We start from the raw sequence: 27,397 nt of genomic DNA on the forward strand, positions 1-27,397 counted from the left end.
TCCGCTTATTATAAGTACATTTGGGCTTGTTTTTCTGTAAAGTTGCTTATAGATATTGGTAGTTGCGGTTTTTTGGGGCTTGTTTGTTGTTTCTAAAGTGTAGTTGCTTATTTGGGCGTGTTTCTTAATCCTAATACTCACACATTTCCATGTCAAGGACCCCCAGATTAATGTATTGGTCCAACTAATAGTAGAAGCTCCAGAAGGGGTCCACGCGTTTGATTCTTTTTTAAAAAAAAATTATTTTGCATCCATAGGACCTCTACTATCCAGATTTTGATGATCCCAAGAACAAAGCTTACCATAAGTGTGTTTTTTCCAATGTTTTACTACCCCTATGAGACCTGCGGAAATGCTATTTGGAACACTGGAGACAGTGGAGAGGCTGTCTTTCGGAGACGGTGGCACGCTCAATTTTAGAGATAGACAAAAGATAGAGATACCATTTGATTCTAGACAACCTCAGGTTTCCAATGGGACCAACCTTGTGCCACCTGGCACAAGGGGGGAAGGGGAAGGGGGGGGTAAATACCTAATTGATTCAAAGTTTGACTACATTTTGGCGGGTGAAAAACGGCAATAGCCATTTTTCAAAAGTTCCCTTAAGCTGTCACTTCAATATATGTGAATGGAAATGGGTTACATGGTTACCTAAAAGCCTCCCCTGTACAGACATGCCATGTACAAATTTATGCCAATTTCATGCAGTTTTATACACAGTACAAATGTGTAATTTGACAGTGATACAGACGCAGAGAAGGCTCAAATACACCAGAGTAAGGCCAAGTGTGGACAAGGACGGACATGCACACCGCACATAGTCAAACTTTGAATCAATTACGTATTTACCCCCTTTCCCGACCAGGTGGCATGACAAGGTTGGTCCTATATTGGAAACCCTAGGTTGTCTAGAAATAAATGGTATCTCTATCTTTGGTCTATCTCTAAATTTGAGCATTCCGCAGTCTCCGAAAGACAGCCTCTCCAGTGTTCCAGATAGCATTTCCGCAAGTCTCATAGGGGTAATAAAACATTGGAAAAAAACACACTTTTATGGTAAGCTTTGTTCTTGGGATCATCACAATCTGGATAGTAGAGATGGATGCAAAAAATCCAAACTAGGAAAATAATTAAGGGGGTGCGCGTGGACCCCTTTTGGAGCCTCTACTATAAGGACCCTACAGCATTTAAACATATTTTGTGCCAGAGACCCCCATACCAGATTTATCACAAATATTCCACATTGTCACTTTTTTTCCAATATTTTTTAATAGCCTTCTTTTGTGCTTGTTTTCATGGACCTGGTTGCTTATTTCTCTCACACAATCTGGCAACACGGAGCCTAGCCTACTTTGAAGCTGGCGGCCGGCGGGGCGGGTTGGACGTCCATGAATTTACATATTATAGACTCTGCTAGTACGAACGACGACCGACCGACCGGGACAAGGCGAGCGTGTGGGACGAACGAAAAATCCAACATTTGCGAACGTGTCGAATGGAATTGGGGGTCGCAAAGAAAGCGATATCTAGTGGAGTGGAGGCAGGCAGGGGGGAAACAAAGTTGTAGATAATTTTTTGGGGGGGTTTGGTTGGTTGGTTATAAAAAAAGGAGTGTGGGATAGTGATTGGAGTTGACAAGCAGGCTGCTCCACTACTGTATGCACTCTGCTCCCCCCTCCTCCTCCTCCTCCTCCCCACAGTCCACACCACCACAACCAGGAAACCCGTCGAGGTGCGCTGCCTGCTTCTTTATTCCATACTCCCGACCCCTTTTCGCCGGGGGTTTAGATGTGTGTCGCCGCCGATTTTTGTCGTTTTTTCTTTTGCTGTTTTGCTTATTAAACCTCCCCCCGGGCTTCAGACTCAGACCTGAAGTGGCACAAGCTGCATAACAAGGAGAGGATCTCCACCAGCACTCTGGCCGAACAATGAGGTGGGTAAAGCGGGTCAAATAATGGGATCGCCTCTCCTCCTCTCTCTCTCTATCTTCATTGTGTTGGTTGGTGGAGCTAACATTCTGTGTGTGTTTTTTGAACTGCTGTGCTGTACAACAATAGTTTGCATGGAAAACTCTGAACGTCACACCACACCACACCACAATACACAAAGGATGCCCCGTCATTATTATAAAGGTTTATTTGAAGAGAATCGTATAGTTTTTACTAGACACACGACCAGTGAAGCAGTGGAGTGTTTAAATATATTTAAACGGTCATCTCGAGGAAAATCAATGGGGCGTGAGTTGGCTGCTTTTTACGATGTTGTCTCTATGAACTAGGTTCCCATTCCAAAGAACACTTTTTGTGTGTGATCCTGGGAATGAATAGGTTGCTTTGCGTGTCTGTCAGCGCCCAGTGCCAGTTAGAAACTTCTGTTCTGTTTGTATCGTCCACACTCCACACAGTCCACTCCACACACTGACTGCAGTCTGCAGCTCGACCAGTTCAGAGTGTCTGCTATAATCAGACATACTCGGAGGTGAGGCGTGAGGGTAGTAGAGCAGGTCCGATGACAACAGCCACATTGTTTTGTATCTGCTACAAACACAACTTTCTTTGAAGTTTGAACGGTCCTGTATTTTTGGCTGCAGCCGAACTTGCACATGGGTCCGTGTTTTTCCCCGTACATCACACTCTGCTACGTGTGTGTGTGTGGCTGTGTGTGTGTGACTGTGTGTCTGTCTCCATTTGGGAGTTGGGCAAGGCAGGGCTGCTCGGGCTGTGCGTGGAGAGCTCAAGTCCACGAATTCCACATCCTGTCACAGCCTGTGCACTTGGTAATTATTATACTTTGAAGCCACCCGCTCTTCACTCGGTTGGATTTTTTTCCCCTTCTCTCTCTCCGTCAGATTCAAACTGGCCTTGGTGACCCCCCACCTAGCCTGTAAACATGGAACGAATGTGTCACTTTCACTTGGACAATTTAACTATGATGTGCAAGCCTGCCTACAGAGATTCAGTGTTGAACAACTCTTTATCTCAGCCCTATCTCTGATTCTCCATAACAACCTCCTATTAGTTTCAGTTGTTGCACCATGGGTTGATCTAGGACTTTTATTTATTTTACACACCACCAACCAACAGTAAATTACTACACCCAAGAATACGATAAGAGTCCTATTGTAAGGTCCCTCTAATGTCCTGGCATATTGCCCATCCTGTCCTGTCAGCATGCACATTCCCGACATTGACACAGTTTTAATTGGAATAGCATTGATTCCACCACTTCCACTAACATCATCAATATATATATAGCCTTTTCCCAATGATGGGATTGGGTTTGCTCATTCTGCCCTTATTTGACTGACCCTATGTTGTATGAATGTCTGGCAGTTCAATTTCAGACCATAAAACGGGTCACGTCACCTTGCGTAATAGGTGAAGAATGGAATGCTGTTACACATTGAAGTTCATTGTCTCCTGTGGCCCTGGAATGTAAATGTTGACAGAAGAAGTTCATTTGATTAAAAGAAAAGAGGCTTCCACAGTTTTCCCTCAGTGTCTGCGAGCAACAACACAGCATATTGGCACCCCCAAGTTCCCAACATAACTTGGTGCTTCTGTCAATAGAAGCCTCCCCTTGCTGTTCACACATTCAGTGAGTGGGATACTTTCAGTATCCTTCTGCAGTGTGACCAGGTTTTAGAGCGTTGGTCTCCTTTAAAAAAATGAAAGAATAGACCTCGATGTTGAACATGAGATTCATTGTACTCCTCAACCATGTCGGTTACCACCATATACCAATTTAACCTTATAATTAATATAGATTATGCTGGAATCTGCTTCGGTATAAGCATTTCTGACAAAGACGTTTCTCCCCGCGTGTTTTATCGCTCTCTTCTTTTGACACAGGAAGTGCATCCGTCCCTTGCAATGATATGATAGCATTATGATTAATTGTTATTGTCAGAGTGGTGACTCTGCTACTATGACTCGCCTGCTATGCCTGTCTGCGACTAAATGACTACCTGATTTTGGCACTAATGGCACGACTCGGCTGCCTCTGGGTTCAAGAATGCGCACACACACTCGGGTGTAATGTGGCTGTTGAGACACCCTGTTTTCAATTTAACAAGTTGTTCCGTGAGTCTCAGTCTACAATCATTAGGATGCCTGGAAGCAATGCCGAAATTGCTCTGAGAAGCAGTGGATGATGACTGCTCAGCTTCACCCTTTGCACTTGAGCTCATTATTGATCCAACTTAAAAGCAGGGAAATGCTCTCCTCCCCAGTCTCCTCTGTGTCTCGCCTCCCCACTATTTACAGTCTAGATATCCTGGGATATAGTCAGCTACTTTTTATAGTCGGACAAACGGGATTGTCGGACTAATGCGCAGTCCCCCAATAGCTGTTGTTTTGACTATATCATCGACCCTTTTTTTCCCTGAAAGACCTACCGCATTGTTTTGTGATATTTGGCTTCTTGTGGCAGGTAATGTTGTGTAATCTTTATTACAGAATGTGAGTAGATGTTGGTTGATATATTCATGTCTCCACTTGTCTCCATAATTCCTTTTTTGAGTTGTTTTCTCTCTTTTCAAGTCAGATTTCAGTGACACTTTTAGGGCTGCATCAGTAGGACTTTTTCCTGTAATGCTATTTTTCTCCCTCGTTTTATATTTTCTGAATATTACAAATGGCATACATGAATAGTGAATAAGTCTGCATAAGCATTTCTTTCCTCATGAATATGACTATTGCATCCAGCTGAGCATCTATTGCAAGTGTAGCCAGTTGCCACATTTCAAATATTTTCTCTTTTGAACAAATTAGCTGTGCAACTGCAAAATGTAGTTATGAAAAACAGTGTTTATAAACACTGTGTGAAGGGCTGCATGTGGATCTGCACTTCAGAAAGATGTACCACGTTAGTGTGACAGCATGGCTAAGTGTTTACAATAATATCATAGCTCATGAATACATTTTTGAGGCTAGCCCCTCCTATATACAGGTTTAATGTTTGTCTTTAGTTCAATGTTTGTTTTGTAAACACCATTGACAATGAACTTAAGGGAAAAGTTACTCAAGTGACTCATTACGTCATATTGTCTCTTCATTGATAATGGCGTTTAATGTTTGTGTTGGCACTGTTTGTTTTACATCACCATTACATCACCTAATCAACATGAGTTAGACTTTAATATATTAGCGCCCCTCACTTCACACGGCTACAATTTACCCCCATCAGTCCTCCCTCCTCTCACACGTATAATAAATGGGCCTTTATGCCCGCCTTACTAACGCTGTGCTACAGGAGTTGCTCAACATACAAAACCTTCTATTGTCTCTGCAGTGACAAATCCAGTTTCCTCAGCGGTGGCTGCTGCTGTTTTTTCTTTTTATAGCCAGTTTAGGCTGTTTACACTCAACCCTCTGTGGGATTATTCTCTATGTTCTTCTCTAACCTTGACCATTACCAGATTTCTTTGAGGGGCCCTAGCCCCTCCTATAAACAGCTATTGTAATGTGTACTAGATTCTGTCTTAACACAAACATTAAATGCCATTGACAATGAATGGAGAATTCACGTCATAATATATGCGAGAGAATAATATGAGCAACTCGGCTGTCCGTATGTCGGTGGAAACCCTTGGCTTATAAGGGACCACCATTCTTGGTGACGTAACTAACTATGTTTCAAGGTTCGTAATCGTATAAGGTCAATAAGAGCGCCCCTCACTTCACACGGGTGTGATTATCTTTGAGGGGCGCTAGTTTGTTTTGTAAATGCCATTGATGACAATGAAGGGAAAATTTACGTCATAATGTGCCATTTATGTCATATTGTCTCTTTATTGTTAATGGCGTTTAATGTTTGTGTTTGCACCGTTTGTTTTACATCACCATTACATCACCTAATCAACATGAGTTAGACTTTAATATATTAGCGCCCCTCACTTCACACGGGTGTGATTTATTTACAATTCAACACCCATAACTAGTTTTTCTACAAGCATAACCTTTTGAAACTAGCCCTCTGGAGTTAACCTTTTCCTTGAAGATATCATTAGCATTGAGGGAACATTGTTCGGTCAGACTCGGTCTGCTAGGAATCCTCAAGTCCTAGCCTAGGACCGGATAGACTATTGCTAGGCATGTGTCATTATGTTAAGTAAGGACCGGTTGCTTGTTAATGTGGCAAACAAGAGATGAAACGGGGCTTTTGGTTATTGAGGAAGGATGCTGCTATAGCCTATATGTCTGCTATGGTCACTCATGACACATGCCTCGGTTATCTAGAATAAAAATACATGCAAAAGAGGGCACATGGAGGTTAAAGAGGACACATGGAGGTTAAAACAGGGACATTTTCACCTGCAATTCTGTCTGCTTTAATTGTTCAGATGGGAGATGGAAAACCAATGGGCAGAGAGAGAAGAAAATGCTAGGTAGTTGGGATTCGAACCCGGGGATCGGATGTAGAGTCTCTGGCCGGCTCCATATATGCAGATCTAGTATGTCAAACCATGTATGGCCGCTATATCCAGGGTTTGATGAAGTCAGTGTCGTGATTTTCATATATGGAGATCCAGGTGATGATATAGTCAGCTCCACATATGGAGATCCATGTGTTGTACCAACTTGGTCATTTGCAAGTGTGACTCGTGTCGCGACAACCACTCTGGTTATCATGAGACCGTCACAATATGACCATAATATTGACATTCCCATATATATTCTCCTGTTTTTCATTGACCAAAAAATGCACAATGAAAAACGGGTATGGCCAGGGTTCAAGGCCATATAGCACTGTGTAGACTCCAGGGTTTGATGATGATCGACATCGTCGTGATCTTCAGAGTTAGACGGCCATATATGGAACGTGTCACGAGGCGTGACAGACTGACGACCTCCAGAAGTGTGTCACGAGGCTTCCCTGATCTTCATATATGGTATGGAGACAGCGATATATGCCGCGTGTCACAAGGCGTGACGGACTGACAGCCATATATGGAGGTGTGAGCGATGGGCAGGTTTTGCAGGTTTTCTTAGTAATCAATAATAGAGTTGCCGAATGATGCAGTATCACTTGAAGTCTATAAACACTGAGAAACATCCAGAGTAGACACCCTGTCCGTGGCATCATTGTCAATGATGGGAAGTCTGACATCATCGTGAAACCAAAGCTCATTGTGGTTCAAGAGATGCTGTAATGATATAATGTATGGTCGGCATTGGCTGCATCTAATGGACACACACACACACACACACACACACACACACACACACACACCCTATAATGGGAGTGTAATGGACAGCAGTCTGTGTGTGCTATAAACTGCTTTGTATTACCAGCCATCTCAAGCACTCTTATCTCTCATCTATTCTGACCTCTACTCCATTCGTGTAGGGTGATGGTGATCAGCATTAGAAGCATGGTAGCATTTGTGCATAAATAAGTATTTGCTTTGCAGGTCTATTGGACCAGCAGCTCCATATATCTTCTATCAGCAGCATTGGTCTGCCTGCCAGTTGACCCAACAGTGAGTGGGCTAGCTAATTGAACAAAAAACACTGCAAACACTGCATCCCATTGCCTTCAGGCAGTGTAGCCTCTGTTGGACTAACTACTAACTAGTGGCTAGTTAGTGGCAGAGCCTTAGATATAGACAGAGTTACGCAAACTTCGTTCACTTCATGGGGCCAGTCCAATGGCTACATAGACTTCAATTGAGAATGGGGACCTGGACCAGAGGTAGGCAGAAATGTATTGGACTCAGGCAACAACCCAGCTTTAATGATCTTAAATTCCTTAGATTGATTTGTAGAAATAGTACAACATAAACATTAAAGAGACTTTAGTTGTTACTGCGCAACTCCAGCTTGTCTCAGTTCAGGCTGCATGAACAGCGCTCAAGCGTTCTGTTTCTGCCCCCCTCAATATAGTAACTCTTCTATTAGATGGCTCTGGTTAGTGGCTAGTTACTAGTAGCCAATCACAGATTGGCTAATAGTCTGTCCCAGCTCCAGGCTATGGTATGTGGCGAGGGGAGAGTCTATATTGTCTACAGTTTTGTTTACTTAGCCATGTTAGTTCTTACTCAGTGCTGATCACAACAGAACGTGGACATTTTAAGTTATTTAACAGATTTTGGTGTCCTGGTTGAATGAAGATGTTTGGTTTGGTGGGCCAAATTCTTTATTAAATACCTCATGAATTCCTCGTGGGCTAACCTGATAAAAATGTGAATGTGTTTTAAGCACATTTAGGGAAATGGCCCAGAGAAAATACCAAGATGGATGCACACTCGTCAAAGCACCTCCCATAAGCTCCATTCATAAAATAAGCTTGCAATTTGCAAAGAGGACTCATGCAGTAAAACTGATAAAATGATCCTTTTGTGGTTCTCTATCGTGATTGGATAACATTTGTATCCAATCTGAAAATGTATACTGTGAGAGATGGGGCGACCCCCTGTTACTGAACAATATAGCAATAATTACTATCGTGATATAGATCTTTATATATACAATGTTTTATTGTCTCCACCAGGCCGAAGGCATTGGGATGTTAACGATGTCACCGTTAACCCGGTCGATGTCAAACTTTGCACACACACTCCCTGGATGCCAGAACGGCCTGTTATAGGCTGAGGAATATATCCCACCCTTTTCACACTGGCCTGTTATAGGACCACTGATGCGTTGTTACCGTGGGAGAGTTATCAGATAGTCCAATGAACAGGCCGTAAAACATAAGACATGGAATTATAAGATCTGGCATATTTTATTGCCCGGGATACTTATCCCAAAATGAATGGTCATGTGATATGCATATATGAACAGCAAAGACATAGATGAAAGCAAATACGACCTGTTACATCACAAATCAGATTGGATCATATCAGTCCGTGGGTCGGGGCGCCCCTTGAAGCACAGGCCAGAGGGTTCGTCTGTCCTGGAGAATCCTGACGTGTCTCTACTTTTTCAGACACTATATAGAAATCTTTGTCTCTCTGTGACCTTGCTTGAGCACAGCTCGGGTGCACACTCTAATAAGTAATGGTAACTGCTTAAAGGGTCTACTTTATCCCAACACCACCAACAGGTGGATTTTTGCAAAAGACATTTTTGTAACAAAATGCCTCAGATCATCCAATTGCCATCAAAGGCATAAGAAGAAATGGCACCCTTTTCACATTGTTTTAATTGTTTAATACCAATCACTCTGACAAAACGGTCAATACAGTGTTAGAAAAACAGTTAAATAATTGTATTGATCTTTTTGCTCTTAAAAAAATCACTTCATGTTTTCGGGTGAAGTTCCTCCGCCCACTTTTTGGCTATCGCCTCTTCGCCTGCTATCGCCGATAGTTGCCGGATCCCATAGACAAATAATGCACTTTTTACACAAAAATTGGTGTTTTAACTAAGCATTATGTTATACTTTAGCTATTGAAAAATAGCAGATTGAGTGGCGTGCTACAAGCTTGTGGGTCTGCTTTCTTTAATCGTGAAAATGCGGCACAAATCTTTGAATATATATTCTTTCAGAAGACATTTTTGTTATTTCGACATCAGGCCGTGCATGGGTTTAAAACGTACTGTTAGTGTTTTCGATAATGTACCAGTATAGATTATTTCTACCTCAAATTTCTTGCAAGTTGCAACTATCATCAGAGGTTTCTGTTGGAACCGTAATGACGTTATTCAACAGTAATGTTGTTGATATATTCTTTTCAGCCAGTACAGTTGAGTTTAGGCTACCTTCTAAACGTATCAGATCTGTTGGATTAGAGAAAAGGCAAAGATTGATGGGATGTGGCTTGTTGCACAATAGTCATGTCAGGCCAAAGTCTACACAAGCACCCATATATCAAGAGTCATTTGTCAATTAAGAGGACAGGAAATCTGATATGAAGTCTGGCCTACTTTTGTTTTTCCCTACCCTTCGGGTCCAAATATATACATCCCCCCCTGGAAGACATGGAGAGAGTGCACAAGTTGGGACAATGCAGGAAAAGGGGAGTTTCTCTGTCATTCTCTTCCTACGTAGGGGCTGTTCTTCCGAGCGGTATGCCTATTATACCCCATGAGTCAGGGAGGGAGGACGGCGTGCTCCAACCTGTAAAAGGAATTGAACTCGCTGAGAGAAGAGAGGTGATGATGATGATGTTCCAAATAAGGGCATAAAAGTCTGCCAGTTGTGATCTCTCTCTCTCTCTCTCTCTCTCTCTCTCTCACAAAATGCTTTAGAGGAAGGGAATAATTAACTCGGGTTCATCCAGTGGACAAAATACTCAATTGTTTTACGTGAGTAAAAGGATCAATACTGCATCGTAGATTACAAGTAGAAGACCCATATTCAAAATGTACTAGAGTAAAAGTGCAAAAGTATCGGCATCAAAATGTACTTAAACTACTAAAAGTACTCCAGTATTGCAGCATGTTCCATCTCACAAGTTCAAAATGTATAAACATCTTAGCCGTTCTTCAAGCTCACAATGTGTCTCATTGCGACACATTGGCCAAAATGTATATAGGGCTGAAGTGGGTTTTGTGATTATAATCTAAATCTACAAAGTAACAACTAGTAACTAAAGTTTCCAAATAATTGTAGTGGAGTAAGAGTACAATATTTGGATCCGAGATGTAGTGGAGTAGAAGTACAGCAAATTGTAAATACTCCAGTACAGTACTTAAGTAAATGTACTTCTGAGTGGTCAGACACCAAGAAATGCATGAGACCGTGTGGTTCAGAAATAATGTCTCTTCATCGTTTCCACAACATTTGGAGGAATATCTGCTAAATGATGCCAGAGGATTGTTGAGGCAGCCGATGAGTCAGCACGCAAAGAATGCATCTTAAGAGTGGCTGAAGTACTAAAAAGAATTGCAGTCTAGTAGAAACATTTTGGGTGATTGTGTCTATGCCATTCAGACAGACACACTGAGGAAGCGCGCGTGTGAATGAATGAATGAATGATTGAATCTTTATTTTCGTGTCTTGTCGTTAAGACCCATCCCTTACGGAATTATAAGACACCAACATAAATAAACAATATCACGTTCACTTCTCACACAGAAGCTACACCAAGTATTTGGTAAAAAAATTAAATTAAAAACATCACATATACTGTGTGTGTGTGTGTGTGTGTGTGTGTTGCGGCATGCTAGGACCTGCTGTAAGGGGGTATTGCATGAGGAAGAGGATGGGGAAAGAGAGAGGGTGTAGGGCTGGGTGATATGGACATCAAATATCACTACATCTTTTATCAGAATATCATATATGTGGATATTGATAATAACGGACAGTGTCTGTAACTGACACTGAGACTGGACACTGAGTGACACTGAGACATAACGCAAACGGCTATTTAAATTGAATCATGCGCACAAAATAAATGCTCCCGTTGTGTACGGAATACTGTATATGTGAAATATGTGGCCTGGGCCATGGCTCAGTGGTCCAGGCACCTTGGCTGGTAATCCAGTCTGGCAGTGTGCCGCGGGTTCGACTCCCGATCCCGACAGCCTTTACTGCATGTCTCCCCCGCCATCTTTTTTTTTTAAATAGATGATTCCATCCTGAATGATAGAATTTAGAAGACAAAGGCGTTGGAATGTTTTGTTTACTTTCATATAGCTAGACCTGTACGTGCCTGTCTCAGTTGGCCACCGGCCTACTTGGGAACGATGCAACTTGGGAAACTTTAATATAATATTGATTCAATATTAACCTGTGTAGGAGCCGCTATAGGACTGCTTTCTGTGAAAATGGGGAACTTGAGTACCAGCACTCCTTTTTTACAATGGGAACAGGCCTTTTTTCTGTCATTGACAACTTGTATAAAATAAATCACCACATTACCATATTCAGATTAGATAACGTGTCTGTTTTTTGTAGTAGTTGTTTGAGAGAAAGCAGGATGAACATGTGGAATAATGGAGCTATAGATCTCTGCTCTTGACAGTTGTGTTGATCAACTTCACGGGTGCTGCGAGGACACTGCAGTGCACAGTGTCATGCCGGAATTATATTTTGTTGGTTGCACAACGAAAACGGCCGATCTACACGCTCACTCACAACACATGCGTTCATTGCCAACGTGTGTGTGTGTGATATTTGTAATGTAATTAATCCGTTCTCAAATCTTCTATTAATGGCTAGGTGTGCTGTCATGCTCATTTCAGCACGGCTGGATAGCCTATTTCAACCAGAACTCCTTTTTTGGGCGACTCCTCTGTGTACCACCAGAGGGGGGCTCAAGTACCACTGGTACTAGTACCACTGGTACTAGTATTCAGGAACCTCTGCCTTAAAGGACGACATCACCACTTTTCAGACCCGAGTAAAATGAAACATTTTCTAGAACATCCTATTTGAATTGTAAGACAATTACAGAACAGCCTCTTGCACCTGGGGAAAAATCACAGTATTTCAATATGGTGAAATTGAGGCCAATCATGGTAACACATTTATTTTTTTAATGTTTTTTTGGTGGCTTTCGCCTTTTATTTTGTATATTTTATGGAGGGACAGACGGTAGGCTGACAGGACATGGGGGGGGGGGGGGGGAGACATGCAGTAAAGGCCGTCGGGATCGGGAGTCGAACCCGCGGCACACTGCCAGACTGGATTACCAGCCAAGGTGCCTCGACCGCTGAGCCATGGCCCAGACCGGTAACCCATTTCTTCCCTCACTCTATCTACTGTTATGTCTGTGTGGCTTGAGTCTGTGTTGTGGAGTTTATCTGAGGTGCCACGATAGAGAAAGCTGTGTGGTGCATCTAGGCTCACATTCACGCTCCCCTCGGGAATGTGAAACTGTATCGACTGAAATGAAATGAATAATATCATCAGTATTATGATATTAACCCAATATTAAGTTGTTTTCCGTGCTGGACCGGTTGTGGTGGTGTTGTTGTTCCGTCGTGGCGGTGTTTTCTTCTCTCCGTGAATGTCGTGTGTCCGCTGCTCCGAGCGGGGTTGAAAACGCAGGGGTAGGGTCAGTGACGTATCGCGGCTGCGGAGCGAGGGTGTAGGCGACGCTTCCTGCTTGCTCAGCAGGGGTCGCGCGGTCTATGAGTTGCCGAACTGAACTGCGCACAAAATCTTCGCTCACAACTTGTTACCAGCGCAAATGTATATATATATATATATATAATAAGTAACACTTCAAAAATGTGAGTTGTAGGAACTAGGTAGTGTTTCAGTCTTGATATTCAGTGTTGCATTTTTGTTTTATTCAGGAAGAGAGAAAATTGTCAAATCGGAGTACCAGTAATCTTTTTTTCCAGGGACATTTCAATAAGCACATGAACCAGCTGTTTACATTTTCGTGATAGAAAAGTAGAGACGTTGTTTCACTGATGTCACTTGACTTGATCGAAGATCAAGATCAAATAACTTCAGATTAGAACCCAGTAAAACCTCTCTCCTTCCCAACTTCTAAGGCATATTTTCTTTTTGTCCACGTCTCTTAAGAAAGATTAAGACAGGGTTGAGGATTGCATAACTTATGAAGGTGGACCTTTTTTATGCACTGTATCAGCATTCTGATTCATCATCCAACACTGAGAATTTGGGCCTCTATTTTTTATCAACTACTGAAAAGTGTGGTCATACAGTAGACTGTGCAGATGGAATTGTGCAGCCAAGATGGAGATAACCCCTGAATTCTCTTTGTGCCTAAATCTCTTTTGTTTCCTATTTTATGATGGTTGGTCACATGAGATTTACTAGTTCTATGTCCATTGTGATGCTTATGCTATTATTCAGACACATTATTCATATTTGACAATGAGTCATGTATGATTCATTTATGAAGGCAGATAAATAATGTATAGCATTAGCTATTAATCCATTTTAAGCATGAAGCTAAAGCTACATTGCCTTCATTGTGAGTAAGGGTGTTAAACCTTTTAAGTGTTAAACTTATCTTCATATAATAGGTCCTCACTAATGATCATGATAGCTTGGTCTGTGTCTCATAGGAGGGCTGTGGGTAGTTCAGAAACCCGTCCACCAGTGACATCATCGATTGGGGAATCCAGGCTAATAGAAACGGCAGGCTTTCTATTCCTGAAAAGTTGCAATGCAAAAATGGAAGCCATCGCGTTCTCATGATAATACAAAATATTCTATTCTTGTTTAAAAAAAGAAATTGTGGTATTTTATCATGAACATTAGTGAGGACTAATTATATGAAGGTAGGTTGAAAAGTGGTGAAGTGGTCCTTTAAGTGACATTTTAAGCTCAGAGTTAATTCATATAATAGGTCCTCACTAATAATCATGAAAAAATGGCAGGATTTTTTTCTACTCAGTCTGTGTCTCATAGGAGGGCTGTGGGCAGTTTAGAAACCGTCTTCCAGTGACATCATCATTAGGCAGATTTTTTTTAAAACAAGTTTTTTTTACAAAATTATTTAGATTTTCATCATCGTGAGAACGATGCCTTCCATTTTTGCATTGCAACTTTTCAGGACTAGAAAGCTATAAGTTGCCCTGCCAGGCCTCATTTCAGATCACTTTGGATGTTGGTAATCATTACGTTTCCTTAAAGGAAAGGTACAGACTCTTTGTCAAGCTTACTTATTAATCATTATTTAGGGGCCTTGTCTTGCCATAATGTTGTAATGTCGAGACTCTGAGTGTGTTTCTTCTTTGGCACTACTAGCCCTCCGTTGTCATTCACTAGCAAATAGCAATGTTAGGGGAAGGCAGTTAAGTGGTTCCCAAAGTGGGGTCCGGGGACCCCCAGGGGTCCTTGAGGGAGTTCCAGGGGGTCCCCCAGCTAAATGATAGTTTGGAACCAAATGCACCCTTATGGGTTACTGCTAAAGCCGTAAAAATCTTCTCTTATGGGGGTCCCTGGCAAATATTTTCAAATGGGGGTCCGCAGGCTAATTGGTGTCAGTCTGTGGGGGGCCTTGACATGAAAAGGTTTGGGAGCCAGTGATTTAAAGACCCCCATGGGCACGGTTGGTGATCTGAAAGCTGAACATTATTAAAAATGGAAATGATGGCATCCATTATGAACTCTGGGTAAGATAAAGGGCGGCTGGTGGTATTTTAAAACGAATCCAGTGGTCTCTGTGAACCTTGTTTAACTTTGGAAATCATCACTTTTATTAACCTATTTTGGGGCGGCAACCCCTTTTGGTGTTTCAAGCATTCTGTTATACTTTAGCTATTGAAAAATAGCAGATCTACAAGCTACTTAGAGCGCCACCGAGTGGCATCGTAAAAATTGAATAGGTATATATTCTTTCAGAGCGAACGTTTTTGTTTTCATTTCGACGTCAGGCCTAAATGGGTTAAGCCCTCTTTTAATTGAATACTCGTTAATACCTGTTGTGTGCACTGGGTTGTTGTCTCTCGAATTGCAACACGACACATTCCTGTACGGGCAAATGAAGCATTTCTGAGTCTCTGTAAGAGACGAGAAGAGAAGAGAAGAGAAGGAGTGAGTGATGAAAGAGTGAGCATATGGTGGGAGGGTCAGGTAAATGGGGGAGGAGGGCAGGAGAAGCTGAGCCACTGGGCTTGACTGTACTTGTCGGTGCGTTTGGGGGGAAAAGTTCTGAGAGCAAAGCCATATACAGACATTTCCAAGAGACTGTGTGTGTGTGTGTGTGTGTGTGTGTGTGCCCCAGCCGTGCAGTGTACTTTCCTGTTAACCCTTCACTGACTGTGGAACCGTAGCAGGATGAGGAACCCCCATTCTGACTGTATTAAAAGCAACGAATAAGGACAAACGTAGCTCGGATGGCATGCGTTTGACTTTCAGATGCGTGTGCCAACTTAAGGGTTTTTCATAATGCATACCAACTTTCTGTCATATAAAGACAAAAATGTCATGTGCTGCCTTTCACAACGCACACCAAGTATAAATTGTGAAAATCCTCTATTTTGTGGGATTCTTGGGAGGGAAAGGTGCCATTGCTAGATGGGCTTTTTACCTCAATATACCTCTACAGTACATTCCAGTGTCGGAGCCAAGCATAGCCTATAAACCCCAGACAAAATCCAAGTCAACTGTGCACTGCTCACATAAGGCCTACAGTAGTATAAACTAACTCAAATAATATGACAAATAACCTTTTTGCACTGGCGACTTCTTTTGACATGATTCTATATTTCTTCCCCCCCCTGTCTCTCCCTTGCTCATTTTGAAGATTTTCTCCGGCATGCGATGTCATCTTGAAGCCAGGCCTGGGGATTTTCTGTCTATTTTGGCACATCGTATCACGCAAGCTGGGCTGAATTGCATTAGTTGTGATATTTTTGGGATCGTGCGCACCTCTAAAGCTGCAGTAGCCGCTCACTTAGTATAGCTGCTCTCCCCCCAGTGAACAACTGTGGTCTCTGTTGCTGCAGGAGGGACTTGAATTAAATGTTTATGGTTTCGCCTGTCGCGGTGCATTCCGCTGCTAAATCCCAATGCCCTGTCAGATCCCACATGGTTCCCTTTGGAGCGGGTCAACAACACATGCACGCACGTGTTGGCATGTGGCAGGTTGACAGGTGTGTGTGTGTGTGGTGTTATAGTATGCAAGTCCATGTGCTCTTTCTATGTGCGAGTGCCACACACGCTTTTATAGTCTCAATATCAGTAGTTCAATAATTAATCTCCTCACTTTCTCTCAGCCTCTCTCCTGAGCCCTCCCTTGGCTTTCTCTGCCATTAAAATGCATGCATGCGTTTCCCAATCCTCTTGTCTGGGTCCCTCCCTGTTCCCACCAGTCCTGGCCTGTCCACACAGTCAGGAGCATGCTTAGTAGTTAGTAGACAGAAGAACATCTAAATGTATTTGTTTTTGAGCGGTGCCAAGCCCTCCTTTGTATGTGTGTGTGTGTGTCTGTGACCTATTGACCCCTGCAGCTGATGCTGATCACTCTCACTCACGCGCACACGCAAACAGACGGTGACTATAACAAAAGTATAGTTGCACTGCTCAGTTCGCACAGGTATGATTGTTTCTTCTTTTTTTTTAAACACACAACGTGGGTTAAAATGGTATTTGCAGAGTTTTGCTCCTAGCTAATTATGTATGGGGCGTGTTAGTGGCCGGATGGGAACTGCAAGGTTTCCAGTTCAACCCCCCCCTGTGTGTGTGTGTGTGTGTGTGTGTGTGTGTGTGAGAGAGATATGCACAATTTATGTAAAGGGCCTTGGATAAAGGCACTATATGATATCTATATATATATATACTAGAATTTCGTGCGCGCTACGCGCGCACTCATCCCAGAGCGACTTTGCCACGCACTATGGGAAGAAATAAATGGCGGGAGTTGACTCCACATGTAGTAACGAATGGGTTATTGGAAATGTACCATTGTTTTGTCCTGAATATTTCCACAGCCTAAGTACTAAAGGATTGTGACTGTGGGACAGACATACAGTCTGACATACAATAGGCTACACGTGTGCACAGTGAATAAACAATGACCTATATGCCCAGAGTTCTTAAATTAACATAGTTGGATTTTAACAGAAAGACAATGCCATAAATCAGTCAAAGTAAGTGACAGACTCAACAGTAGCACACAGCATGCAAGGCAGCGATGCATGCATGCAAACATGTTTGTCCAGCTGAGATTTAGTGTCTCCATCTCTCTGTGGAAGAGGTTGCACATGACCTGTACGGCCACACTGAGGCGCTCCAACACAAACACAGACACAAAACAACACCACGCTGTTTGTCCAGTTGACCCAAATCAACACCAATACCTAGCCTGTTTGTCCAAAACACAGTATCTGCTGGCCACGTGTCTACTTCGCCACAACCTAATGTTAGTAACAAATGTAGGGGAGAGCCGCCAAGGTTGTAACGCTTCACGGTTGTAACATGGACGTTATATCTTGATTGGTCAACGCCACCATGACGCCATCGCGTCAGTATGTGTACAGCAACGTACTCTACGTGGCCAGGAGTTTGAAGTTTGAAGTGTTTACCTTCAAAATGCGTCTAATTTTACACCTGGAGTATATGTGTGGTACAATTTTTGTCTTTGGTGTTGGTGAATAAAAATCCACATGGATGTGTTCATGCTTATGTTCTTCATTAGTTTGCATCGTGTTTAGACGGAATTCACGTTCATTCTGGTCTGTAAGCAACTGCAAAGAAAACTTGCAAAAGCGGGTCATTTGTAACATGTGTTACAAATGGTCCGCTTCCATTCAATGCCATTATATGTAATATTTACATATTTGACATATTGGCCAATATTATATGTTCTGAAATGGTATTGTATCGTGTAGTGTATTCTGAAATTAGTTTAGGGTTGTATAACGTTGTACAACTCAATCAATCAAACGTTTGTTTAATCAATGTATTGCCCCATTGAAAAAAAAGAAATGGCCAAACTGGTACTGGTACACCCGATACTATTTAATATTTCCCTTATGTTTGATACATTTTCTTATCACATCCATGGTATAAAAACAATGCTAAGGAGTTGCTTCAATGAAATGTAATTGCTTTAAGCTGAGAACGATATGTTTAATGGTGTTTTTTAGCGTTGTTACATTTATCATGCATGCCGTTACAATTGATCCGATATGCGCAGCAAATGTAACACTGAAACAGCGTCCACGTTCGGTTGAATAACTCCCGACCTGTTTTATCAAAAAAATAACTTGAAGTGGTTTATGGTAGCTGACATGTGTAGGTCCGTTGCCTGAAAATATTACATGTGTAGCTAAACGGATCTCTGAGTAAAAGAATGAAACGTGCAAAATGTTACATCCTTGGCGGCTCTCCCCTATTAGTTTACTCACAGCACAGCACCGTCACTCCTGTCAGTTATTTCGTCCTAATAACTTGAAGTGGTTTATGGTAGCTGACATGTGTAGGTCCGTTGCCTGGAAATATTACATGTGTAGCTAAAGGGATCTCTGAGTAAAAAAATGGAACGTGCAAAATATGTTCTAAAATTGTATTGTATTGTGTAGTGTATTCTAAAATTAGTTTAGGGTTGTATAACGTTGTACAACTCAATCAATCAAACGTTTGTTTAATCAATGTATTGCCCCATTGAAAAAAAAGAAATGGCCAAACTGGTACACCCGATCCTATTTAATATTTCCCTTATGTTTGATACATTATCTTATCACATCCATGGTATGAAAACAATGCTAAGGAGTTGCTTCAATGAAATGTAATAGCTTTAAGGTGAAAACGATATGTTTAATGGTGTTTTTTAGCGTTGTTACATTTATCATGCATGCCGTTACAATTATTCCGATATGCGCAGCAAATGTAACACTGAAACAGCGTCCACGTTCGGTTTAATAACTCCCGAGCTGTTGTGTGTATTGCGTGGTGAAAAGGCCGTGTGTTTGTGTTGTAAACAACTCATGTTATGTCTGCGCACACTGTATGTTGCTATGGCTGCTGACGTTAGCATGTGTGCTATCAGGCAAAAGCTGAGATAGATATGCAACTACTACTGGGGAAAATGCCATACAAAACACAACACCTAATTTCGGAATGTTATTGTGACCTATTGAGCACAATCAGACCATCATGATTTGCTTGCTGGACCTATAATTAATTTATTAGCATTAAATGTCCACTCGCCCATCCAAAAGAAAAGCAAGATGGCTGCGACAGATTGTGAGCGCGACGGACTACGGAGGCCAGGAGGAGCAGAGCTGGTGACGTAAGAGGCAGGCAGTGTTGCCAGGTTTGCGAATTGTAAGCGAGTTGCAGTGTATGCAAGTAGCGTGGTTAAATTCCTTGTTTCTCGGCGTGTTGTGGCACCCGTTTATCTGCTGGCTCGATCGTGATTTTCATAAAAGTAATATTTGCAGAGTAAATAAGAAACTTGAACGGCTAAAAGATAGGCTATGTCAGTTCGGGGAGGGTGGCGAATTTATTTTGCATATAGAGATGTGTGGTAAAAGTGTGGTTCGGTCGGAGATAGAGCATGAAGAATGAGTATGGGTACACCTTTTCACTTGTATATAAGATAGCACTATATATAATGCACCATTTATGATTTATGTAGGCTTTTCCACATATGGCATTTATTTAATACAAAACTGTAGAAAGAAAGCCAGTCAAAGAAAAGTGATTCAATGCCAATTAAGAATAGTTTTTCTGACAACCTGGTTGGACACGCCTACATTTTAATGATTGTATCTAGAGCTGTGTGATGTATTCATCACACATATGAGACTAGATGGATATCATCCCACCTGCGATTTTGGTTGTTGTGATATGAAATGTTGTCTTTTCTTGGTCTTAAAAGCTGCATTACAGAGAAGTGACAATATTTTCTGAACTTGTTATTAAACTGTTCTTAGAGTAGAGGTGCTCCGATCGATTGGCCACCGATTCTTCACTCCAAATGACTTGATCAGTGATCGGCAATTTACCCAATCTGGAGAAAAACGATATTTTATACGATTTAAGTTATATAAAAGTCCATCAGAATATATATTATATTATTGCTTTGCGTCTTTGTGACAGGCCTAAACATTCTCCCATTCCTTCCCACACACAGAGGAACAGTTTTGACGTGTTTACTTTAGGCTCAAAAATACTGTTTATTTGTCATTTGAATATCAGTGAGGAGCCCCCACTGGGAGGACACCTATTGGCTCACCTATCAGTGAGGAGCCCCCACTGGGAGGCCACCTATTGGCTCACCTATCAGTGAGGAGCCCCCACCGGGGAGGCCACCTATTGGCTCACCTATCAGTGAGGAGCCCCCACTAAGAGGACACCTATTGGCTCACCTATCGGTGAGGAGCCCCCACTGAGAGGACACCTATTGGCTCACCTATCAGTGAGGAGCCCTCACTGGGATAATGCCTATTGGCTCACCTATCAGTGAGGAGCCCTCACTGGGATAATGCCTATTGGCTCACCTATCAGTGAGGAGCCCTCACTGGGAGAATGCCTATTGGCTCACCTATCGGTGAGCTTTAATTATCCTCTTTCTATCTAGTTCCACATGCTCTGCTGACGGGCGTCGCCCCGCCCCCAGCCCGTAGCAGTAGAGTTACTTAGTGCAGCAACACAGAGGGCTATCCCGGTGCCAACTGTGAACACGTTCAGTTGTGCTCATATATATATATATGGATGCTTGGCCAAGCCAGATTGCACCGCAGAGATTCAAAACCCCTAGTCTAGTGGTAAATGTGTCACTGGAGTCTGGAAGACCACAAAATGCTAACAGTTGCATGTAAATGCTGCTTTTGTCCCTAGCCTTATTTATAAGTACAGTACCAGGAAATGGGGAGAGAGAGGTGGCGAGTGACACACGGCAAAGAGCCGTCGGGAACTCGAACCCGTGGCACGCTGTCAGTCGGGCTACATTGGAGCCTCTGTGCTACCTGTTCCTAGTTAGACTGTTTTCTCTTGGTTCAGCATTCCCTTGTCAGTCAGCCACCCCGTCTCACTCTTTTAGTTTTTAATGTACCGTCACTTTTTCTTTTATACCCAAATCAAAGGAGCAATAATGGTCATAAGTTGGCAACCATTTCTGTACTCGCTTTGTATCTCAGCCAGGGGAGGGCTGCGGTCAGTTCAGAAACCTGCCTACCTGACATACAGAGCGTCGCAGTCCCACTTTGTATCTCGGGAGGAGGGCTGCGGTCAGTTCAGAAACCTGCCTACCTGACATATAGAGCATCGCAGAATGACGAAGGGCACCAGAAGAGAATTTCCGCCTCTGAAACGTCTATGGAAAAATGAATGAGAAATTCTCTTCCGGGGCGACTGCGTCGCTCTATACATTAGACATTATTGATGATTCCAAACTAATGGAAACTAATTTCATTTCCTGGAAAGTTACCGTGCAATAGAAGCCATTGTTCCTTCATTAATATATATATATTTTTTTGAAAGTTTGAAATGACCAAACCTGGCTATACCGCCGATGATGTCCCTGGTTTCTACACGGTCCACAGCACTCCTCTGAGATTGCAGAGTGATTAGACACGGGGCATTAATGAGGACCAATTATATGACGATGGACAATATGGTTGAAGTGGTCAATTGGTCATCGTTTTGTTATGTCAAATTAACACCTTGTGCGTGCGTGTGTATTCATGTTTTTTGATTGATTGAATACATAAGTCATGTACAGTAAACGGCACATGCGTGGTACGTGCCGACATTAAGGCTAAAAGGATAAGAAAGGGTCCTGGGGGCTTGTTTCCATTGTGGTCAGGATGTACAGTATGTATGTATGTATGACTACTGTATGGACTGTCTCAGACTGACTCAGACAGGCAGCCCTTATTAGGCAGGGCTGGCTGGCAGCAGGAAGTGGGCTGTGGCTTTAGTGCTGTGTCACCGGAAGTAGCAGATTGTATCACGGGCGGGACAGATGGAGGGAGGGAGAAGCAGGGATGGATTAGTGGACTGGAGAGCGGGAGAAGCGGGGATGGTTTAGTGGACTGGAGAGAGGGAGAAGCAGGGATGGATTAGTGGACTGGAGAGAGGGAGAAGCAGGGATGGATTAGTGGACTGGAGAGCGGGAGAAGCAGGGATGGTTTAGTGGACTGGAGAGAGGGAGAAGCAGGGATGGATTAGTGGACTGGAGAGCGGGAGAAGCAGGGATGGTTTAGTGGACTGGAGAGAGGGAGAAGCAGGGATGGATTAGTGGACTGGAGAGCGGGAGAAGCAGGGATGGTTTAGTGGACTGGAGAGAGGGAGAAGCAGGGATGGATTAGTGGACTGGAGAGAGGGAGAAGCAGGGATGGATTAGTGGACTGGAGAGCGGGAGAAGCAGGGATGGATTAGTGGACTGGAGAGAGGGAGAAGCAGGGATGGACTAGTGGACTGTACAGTGTAGAGTGTACAAGAGAAGAGAGAAGAGGGAGAGAGAGGATCATGAGAAAGAGGATGAATGGATATTATCTGATGTGACACCTAATGGTCTACTACTACTGCTTCTACTCTGGGTTACTCTGCCCCTCTGTCATACTACAAGTGAAAATGCGTTTTTCTTTGAACGAAGGGCATTTTATTATATTAATTGACTACGTCCTGGTTTATTTTTGTTACTACTATTACAACTAGCAAATCTCACACTCCTTATAGCCATCTCATTTCTCCTCTCTCACGCACGCCAGCTCGCTATCTGTCTGTCTCTCTTCAGTCTATCTGTCTCTGCTCGCTCGCTCGCTCAATCGCTCACTCACTCACTCACTCACTCACTCACTCACTCACTCACTCACTCACTCACTCACTCACTCACCCACTCACTCACTCACTCACCCACTCACTCACTCACTCACTCGTGCTCTCCTTCGCCCTCCTTCTTTATTGGTATCTATCCCACACCCGCTTGGGGGTTTTCCCAGTGTGTGACTAGTCTTCCTTGCTTGTGTGTGTGTGTGTGTGTGTGTGTGTGTGTGACAGTCTTGTTTGTTCTTCTCCTGTACTGTATGTGTAATCTGTCTGGGACCGTGCCAGCCAGGTCAGTCTGGGCTGCTTTGAGTGAGTGCTGGTGTCAGATGAACTGGCTGCCTCTCACATTAGGTAGTCCAAAGGAATGGCACGCTGGCTCAACTCACTCAAGACTTATGATTTATGACTCTCACATTAGACCTGGGACTGTCGGCGCAATCTCAGACACTGGACTGGTCTAGTAGGCTAGTTATTCTCAGTCAGCAGCATATGATTAACAGTCTTTCTTTATAGACTCAAGACTAATGACCACTAGTAGCCTTATTGAATGTTTGTCTCATGATACAACAACTACAGTTAGCCTTTCGCTAAACCCCAGCTCAAAAAGCGATTGTCCAATGCCAATATATAGTTTAGCAACTGTTGCTATGCAGGACAAGCCTTCGTTCTTCACCTCATAGCTGTCAGTGTTCTTTTTCATGGCTGTGTTGTTGAACACATGGGCAGCTTAACGTCAGGAAAGTTACACGGCTGACCCACCCAGGTGATAATGGCCGTAGTCTTACTATATGGATATGCAACATGAAAACTCCTGTCAGGCGGTCGTTAAAGTTGATGTTGCTTGTGTTTCTCCCATTTCCTCGTATTTCTAGTTTATGTAATGTCATGCACATTATTTTGTCCAGTGCATAGCCTACTGCAGCCTAGGCCTGGTTGACTAGATTTAGAATACATTTTGATGCTCTTGCTACATAAATGATCGATTTATTTATATGGTGAAATCCTGTTATTTTAACATGCATCTCAGCGTTCCTACAAACATAGGAACTTAGGAAGCCAATCTTGGCTCATCGGGATTGGATATGAAAGATCAGACCGATCCGTCTTGTTCACATGACTGACTATAGAGATCGTGTGTGTACTGATTTGCGGGAGGGAGTGTCACAATTACATTTACAATTTACAATTTAGGCATTTAGCAGACGCTCTTAATCCAGAGCGACTTACATTAAGCAAGAACAAAAAAGCATGGGAATACATCACATAAAAACATTTATCATGAAACATGCGTAAGCTAAGAAAGTAACAGTGGAATATCTATAATGAAACTGTACATATAAGCTATACATGTCACAAGTTACAATCTACTAGATCTGCTATAGCTTTTTTTTATATTTAAAAATGTATGGATATTTTTCAACAGGGTATTGAACGATTGACGATTATGCAAAAATATTTGCGTTATCTCAGATAATTGTGAAAAGACCTAATCAGTCACCTAATCATCACAGTTTTTTTACCGAGCTGAACGATTTGAGAGAAAAGAGGTTACAGACCATGGCACATACTGTACAATGTACATACAGGCAAGATAACACGGAGTACAGCTGTAGCTTGACGGACATAACTAGAATATCAGATATCTTGTTAATGTTGTTGTTGTACTGGTGTACATGATTACAAAGCGACACGGTTTTTACAGGATCCTCTTTTTGTTTTCACAAGGAGTGATTATTTTGTTCTTTATAAAACCTTGAAGGGTATTATTGCAAATCCCCACTTAGCACTCCCATTCCACGGCCCTCATGACTGTTATCAACTAGGTGTGTTCACTGTGCGACAGCTTTTGGGTGTGTTTTTCTCCCTGAGCTGTGTTATCTTAAAACGTGTGTGTGTGTGTGTGTGTGTGTGTGTGTGTGTGTGTGTGTGTGTGTGTGTGTGTGTGTGTGTGTGTGTGTGTGTGTGTGTGTGTGTGTGTGTGTGTGTGTGTGTGTGTGTGTGTGTGTGTGTGTGTGTGTGTGTGTGTGTGTGTGTGTGTGTGTGTGTGTGTGTGTGCGCGCCTGCCACACCGCGCCGCGTAGGAGGAGTTGGAGATGTAGAGCAGGTGGAAGGTTCCAGTCGCTCCTCTCTTAGGCGGGGAACACCACTCTACTTCCTGTCTTTGTCGGTCTTCATTGTTGTCCATGTGGCCCATCTTGTTTGGGATCGAAACCAATCTCTCCTCTCCTCCTCAAACCAGCCTTTTGCTGCATTCCTTTCCTGCACTACTTAACAGTATTTACAAAGCATTATAGATAGATTATATTTATGCTTTCCTATATTAGAGCAGTCTTTCTTTCAGGCTTGTTTATTATAATTACCCTAGTTTGCTCTACACTCTACAGCTACTACTACGTAGCCACTACTTCTAATATATGACCCTCATACACCCATCTGTTGAATGCATCGGTGCATAATTACTATCATGGCACCCATACCAAGAGGCGGCCCTAATCTTAGATGTTACACTTCAGTCTTATAAATGGCCCGTTTATTGGCGTCTGGACATGCATTGCTGGCTATTACTGCATGGCATAGCAATATTTGAGACACGACTCGGCATAATATTATGTGTCCAGAGCCTTACCTAGAACTATGTAATAAAAAAAGAATACCTGGAGTCCAAACCATGTTCCCTGTAGCCTGATGAAGACCCATATATTGCATTGAAACGTTTATTGGCTAATAATGAGTACCTTTCATTTCAAATGGTAGAATTGCACTTCCAAATTATGAGTGTACCGGCCAGGTCAAGAGAAATACGACTAATGACTTCATCCGACAGCAGATGCTTGAAGACATGTTGTGAAATGTTGATAATTACATACGAACGTCAGGAAAGTCAGGCGCAAGTATGCATTGCAGGTCTTTGTCTTTGGCCTAACCTACTTTGTGTGTTTGTCAACTTTTACATGAATGATCTGAATTGTCCCGATGCAGTGAACTCTCACCTGGCACTCTCCAAGGAGGTTAAAACAAACTACAAAGATACATTTGTTGTTGGCTTGCCTCAGGCCTTCTACCACCATTCATTTAGGATCTATTAGCCTGATGCTTGCAAAGACCTTTTCAGACTAGGCAGTGTGCTGTGACAGTGTGTCGAGCTAACCAGACGAGGCTAGCCTGGAAGGAAGGCTCCCGTCTCCAGAAGCCAAGGCTGTGTGACACACACACAGCTACGACAACACTGTCTCTCTTCTTCCTTGAGCCAACTGCAATTCACACTTCCTCTCTCATGTTTTTGAGTCATTTTCTTTTTTTATTTGCTTACATTTTCATACTCCTCTCTCTTCCTGCAAACCTCAGTGCTGCCATTCCCTCTTCCTCGACTCGACTGCCAGCAGGACAGTTTATTTTCTCGAGCTTTATCAGCAAATATTATGTGTAATTGACTTTCTTTATAAAGAATAAAGATTCCTCGTCTGTCCGTCATCTGCATAGGCTACAGAAAGTAAAACAAACAGAGGAACTGGATCATTTTGACAGAGTTCTCACAGTCCTAGAAACTTGGTTTTCCCCCAGACATGCGTCCAAACGTTTTGGTAATGAAAGTATTAGTGGTGCTTTGTTACCTGTTGGAGCAATGATAAGACGTAATACATTTTGACATGAGCCTCAGGTTATAGCTTTAGCGAGGTCAAACAAAAGTCATAGCTATCAGCTATTTACCGGTATTTAGAAAGGCAAATAAAGTGGCCTTGTACACTTTAAGTCAGGTAACATTGGAACTAACAAATACTTCTCATGCTAACTGCTGCAGTGTCATATGTCCACGGAATGAGGAAGGGCTTGTCGGGGCTCAACATTCTTTCCCTTATGTAATGCAATACAATTTGTGTAATTAATTGGGGGGCATCGACAGTGTTTTGCGACAGCAAGTCTCTTTTCTTTAATACATATAAAATAAAAACACAAGTTAAACAAACAAAACCAATTCTCTCTAAGCAGTGAGAGTGACTGTCTTTTATTTTTCTTTCTTTTCTCTCGCCTCAGTGAGTCGAGTATCTGCCAGGCTCGGGCCACTGTGATGATCTACGACGATGGCAACAAGAAATGGCTGCCGGCGGGCGCTGGTGCCCAGACCTTCAGCAGAGTGCAGATCTACCACAACCCCTCCACCAACGCCTTCAGAGTGGTGGGACGCAAGATGCAGACGGACCAGCAGGTATGGAAAACAGTGCCGTCGTTGGTGGATCAGGTGTTTTCTCATTTTGTCCTAACCCATTTTGGGCGGAAACCCCTTTTGGTGTTAGCATTATGC

The 27,397-nt window shown here is 42.8% G+C and overlaps 1 protein-coding gene across 2 annotated transcripts in view; it reads left to right on the forward strand.

Annotated features, from left to right (window-relative positions):
- Positions 1–1,407: 1,407 nt before the first annotated feature.
- The window catches only part of vaspb (vasodilator stimulated phosphoprotein b), a 39,942-nt gene continuing 13,952 nt past the window's right edge, over positions 1,408–27,397 (forward strand). The window contains exons 1-2 of one of the 2 annotated variants that reach the window (XM_080771787.1): positions 1,408–1,933; positions 27,130–27,301. In XM_080771787.1, the coding sequence (XP_080627913.1) occupies positions 1,929–1,933; positions 27,130–27,301 (177 nt within the window). In that variant the 5' untranslated portion in view covers positions 1,408–1,928. The remainder of the gene's footprint in view (positions 1,934–27,129; positions 27,302–27,397) is intronic. The other variant, XM_080771786.1, reaches the window with a different exon arrangement.

This window comes from Protomyctophum bolini (genome assembly GCF_963924005.1).
Source record: "Protomyctophum bolini genome assembly, chromosome: 9".
NCBI classification, from domain to species: Eukaryota; Metazoa; Chordata; class Actinopteri; order Myctophiformes; family Myctophidae; genus Protomyctophum; species Protomyctophum bolini.